The sequence below is a fragment of the Cucurbita maxima genome, unplaced genomic scaffold (genome assembly GCF_002738345.1).
Source record: "Cucurbita maxima cultivar Rimu unplaced genomic scaffold, Cmax_1.0 Cma_Scf00044, whole genome shotgun sequence".
NCBI lineage: Eukaryota > Viridiplantae > Streptophyta > Magnoliopsida > Cucurbitales > Cucurbitaceae > Cucurbita > Cucurbita maxima.
In genome coordinates this window covers 360,467-364,547 of record NW_019272060.1, presented here as the reverse complement: position 1 = coordinate 364,547, position 4,081 = coordinate 360,467, and the positions used below count along the sequence as shown (strand labels likewise).

At 35.8% G+C, this 4,081-nt stretch overlaps 1 protein-coding gene across 1 annotated transcript in view; it reads right to left on the bottom strand.

Moving 5' to 3' along the window:
* The window catches only part of LOC111470320 (probable mannitol dehydrogenase), a 5,028-nt gene extending 2,959 nt beyond the window's left edge, over positions 1–2,069 (bottom strand). The window contains exons 1-2 of the mRNA XM_023115876.1: positions 1,891–2,069; positions 771–884 (exon numbers count right to left, since the gene is read on the bottom strand). Of these exons, the coding sequence (XP_022971644.1) occupies positions 771–884; positions 1,891–1,988 (212 nt within the window). The 5' untranslated portion in view covers positions 1,989–2,069. The remainder of the gene's footprint in view (positions 1–770; positions 885–1,890) is intronic.
* Positions 2,070–4,081: the final 2,012 nt, after the last annotated feature.

Here is a 4,081-nt window from a genome sequence, read left to right as displayed (position 1 = left end):
CAATCCCCCCCCCCCCCCCCTTCAGAGCCCAACGTCCTCACTGGCACACCGCCCAGTGTCTATCTCTGATACCATTTGTAATAGCTTTAGCCCACCGCTAACAAATATTATCCACTTTGGCCTGTTACGTATCGCCATCAACCTCATGGTTTTAAAACGTGTCTACTAGGGAGAGGTTTCCAACATGTTACAAGGAATGTTTTGTTCCCCTCTCCAACCGACGTGGGATCTCACAATCCACCCCCAGAGGCCTAACGTCTTCGCTAACACAATGTCTAGTGTCTGGCTCTGATACCATTTGTAACAGTCCAAGCCCACCGCTAGTAGATACTGTTCACTTTGACCCGCTTCGTATCACCGTCAGCTTCAGGGTTATAAAATGTGTTTGTTAGAGAGAGGTTGCCACACCTTTACAAAGAATGCTTCATTACCCACTCTAACCGATATGGGATCTCACAATCAATCCCCTTTGGGGGCCCAGCGTCCTCGCTGGCACACTGCCCGGTGTTTGACTCAGATATCATTTATAATGGTCTGAGCCCGCCGTTAGCAGATATTGTCCATTTTGGCTCGTTACGTATCGTCGTCAGCCTCACGGTTTTAAAATGCGTCTGCTAGGGAGAAATTTTAACACCTTTATAAGGAATGTTTCGTTCCCTTCTCCAACCAATGTGCGATCTCACAATTCCACAAGCTTTTTTTATCCAACTTCTTCTAATACTCCACATAACAAATCATTAAAACATTTTTTTTCATTTCTTTTATCATACCCTGGGACTATAGGATAATCTGTTGCCCCCCAGTCATTCTTGAGCATATGCAAATCAGAGTGGCAAACCCCACAGTAAAGGATTTTGATAGAGACATCATCATCACCATTTTCCCTGCCAAAAAAAAGAAAACAAAATATAATAATAAGCTCTAGAAATAAAGGAATAAAAAGAATTACAGAGTAATCTTCAACATTTTAAACCTGCTTAGTTACCTTTCTAACTATTCTGTTAAAAAATTTAAAGCATCTAATCAGAGGAAGCAATTCATGGAATGAGTTCAGGAATTTTAGTACACAAAATTGGAAGTAATGCATTGATTTTTGGAAAAACAATCATCACACAAATAAGTAAAATGCTAAACCACCTACTAAAATTAATTACCTATCAAAGATCTAGCTGAGATTATTATTTGTGAGATCACACATCAATTGAAGAGAAGAACGAAACATTCTTTATAAGAGTGTGAAAACCTCTCTAATAGACGTATTTTAAGACCTTGAAGAAAAGTTCGAAAGAGAAAGTCCAAAGAGAACAATATCTAATAGTAGTAAGCTTGAGCTATTACAAAATGATATTAGAGACAGAAAACGAGCAATGCGTCAGCCAGGATGCTGGGCTCCCAAAGGGAGTGGATTGTGAGATCTCACATCTTTGGGAGTGAATTGTGAGATCCCACATCTTTAGGAACGGATTTGAGATCCCACATCGGTTGAAGAGGGGAAAACACATTCCTCGTAAGGGTGTGAGTGGATGCATTTCAAAACAACCAAATAAAAAGGGTCCAAAGATAGAAAATATCGGCAGATTTGAGTTATTACATTTTGTTCTATCAAGTAAAGTATAGTTTAATCGGTCATAATATCATCAACCAATAAAGGATCAGAAGAAAACAAGATTTAATGAGTAAGAAAAAGGTAAGTAAAAAAAGGGACTGAATCTCCCATTATTTCGGGTCAATTTCTCCAAAAGGAGAAACCCTACCAAATAATTTAGAATGCCATTAATGACTAAACTAAGAAGATTTAACATCCATTTCATCCATTTTAAACACAAAGGAATTTCCAGGAAGAGATGGCAAAATCTAGAGATTATTTTTCCATAAGAGCAAGAAATCGACCTTCGTGAGAAATGGAAAGGGGAGAGTAAGCCGGAAGAATCTCGAGCAGCCCAACCAAAAGCCTTGTGTGGATGTTCATCTTCCGGTGATTTCGCCATTGTTTTCCCCCAAAATTTGAGGCGCAGTTTTTTGAGTACAGAACAAAGTTCTTTCTGTAAATGAGGGCCGCATGTGAACTGTTTTCTTGACCCATCTTTATGATTTTTGACGGAGGTAGGTGTTCATCAATGGTTGTACAAATTTTAAATTAATTTCTTTTAATTGTTAAAATAAAATATTATCTATATATCATATCAAAAAAATATTAAATGTGTGAGATTCATATAGTTGGAGAGGAGAACCGAGTATTCTTTATAAAGATGTGTAAATCTCTTTCTAACAAACGCCTTTTAAAATTGTGAGGATGATACCGTAACGGGCCAAAGTAGACAATATCTGTTTGTAGTGAGCTTGGGTTATTACAAACGTTACAAATGGTATCAGAGTCAAACATCAAGTGGTGTGTCAGTGAGAACGTTAAGCCCCTAAAGAGAGTGGATTGTAAAATCCCACGTCGATTTGAGAGTGGAATGAATAGTATCAAACCCAAACACCGAGCGGTGTGTTAGCGAGGACATTTGGCCCCTAAATGAAGTGGATAATGAGATTCCACATCAGTTGTAGAGTGGATCGAAGCACTTCTTATAATAACCTAGTATTTAGAGGGGATTAAGGAGCACATGAGTAGTTTAGCTCATGATGAGTGCCACTAGCATGTGTAGAAATGACCCTAGACCTTATGAATAACGTCACACTACTGTAAATCCGTTTGAGATAGACAAGAAATCACACAACTAACTTAGTAGTTGGAGGGGACACGAGGTTGCTCCCTTGCTTCGTCCTATGGACACCTCTACTTGTAAATTTATATTTAATTACTTTCAATTTTAGGTTAAATTTAATTTGAGTAAAGAAAAAGTATATAAATGAATCGAGACTATATCAGAATAAAAGCGATCGAGAAGAAGACTTGTGTATGACAAGTTAGCTACTTACCGAGTAAATTAATTACTCATCAATATTATTTTGACTTTTCTTTTCGGATAAAGAAGATGCAGGCTATTTGAAGACGAGACCAGCAAGTATAAAAACGTTTTGTTTTATAATTGGTTTTCGAATCAAATTATTGATAACTCCTGTGAATCGAGCCGTCGATGATTTTGTACGAAGGTGTTTCACATGGGAGAGCACAAGTGTGATAACGTGGGCGGAAGAGAGAGAAAGTAGTACTCATCAAGTGGTAATAGCGCAAATAAAATAATAAATGCCTAAATTAATATTTAAAAAAAAAATCCTTTTAAAATTTATATAATATCCTTAAATTCGAATTTTCGAAAATTTTATTAACATCTTTAAAAAAAATTAAAAACTTCAAAAACATCTATTTAAAAATATTTGTTTTAAAAATTTTGGGACCATCTAAAGATAAGGTGTCGATGAACAATTTTCATCTATATATTGACGTTAATAATTTTATTTACCATTTAATATTATTCATTTATTATTGTATAAAGTTATGTCTTATCTTGGTATCACCGTTGATACAATCCATTTTGTAATTGTTATAAATGATTTGATCTAAATCCCTGAGGTAGAGATATCTGAGTAGGTGTATCTTATACAATGTGTATAGACTACTTATGCTATAATTGTACATACTAAGCCTCTAGGTGTCGTGGAGTTTGCTATCTTGACGTTACTACGTATATTTCCTTTTGCATTCATTCTCTCTTGTTTTTTGTGTTTTTTATCTAGATCGAATGTGTGAGTTGTTCAATCCTAACACCAACTCGTAGTAGATATAGGAGAAATTTACCACAATCGGTAAAGATGGAATACTCAAGCCTCCAAGATCGAAATCGAGAAGTTTAACGAATCTGATTTCAATTTTTGCAAGATGTAGATTGAAGATTACCTATACTAGAAAACTCTTCACAAACCCTTGTCTAGAATGAAGGAAGATTCCAGGACCATGGAGAAGTGGAAGCTTAAGGATTGACAGGCTCTAGATTTGATCTAGTTGACACTGTCCATAAACGTGGTATTCAACATTGTTAAGGAGAAGACATTGTTGGATATGTTGAAGATGCTGCCGAATATGTACAAAAAAAAAAAAAAAAAAAAAAAAAAAAAAAAAAAAAAAAAAAAAAAA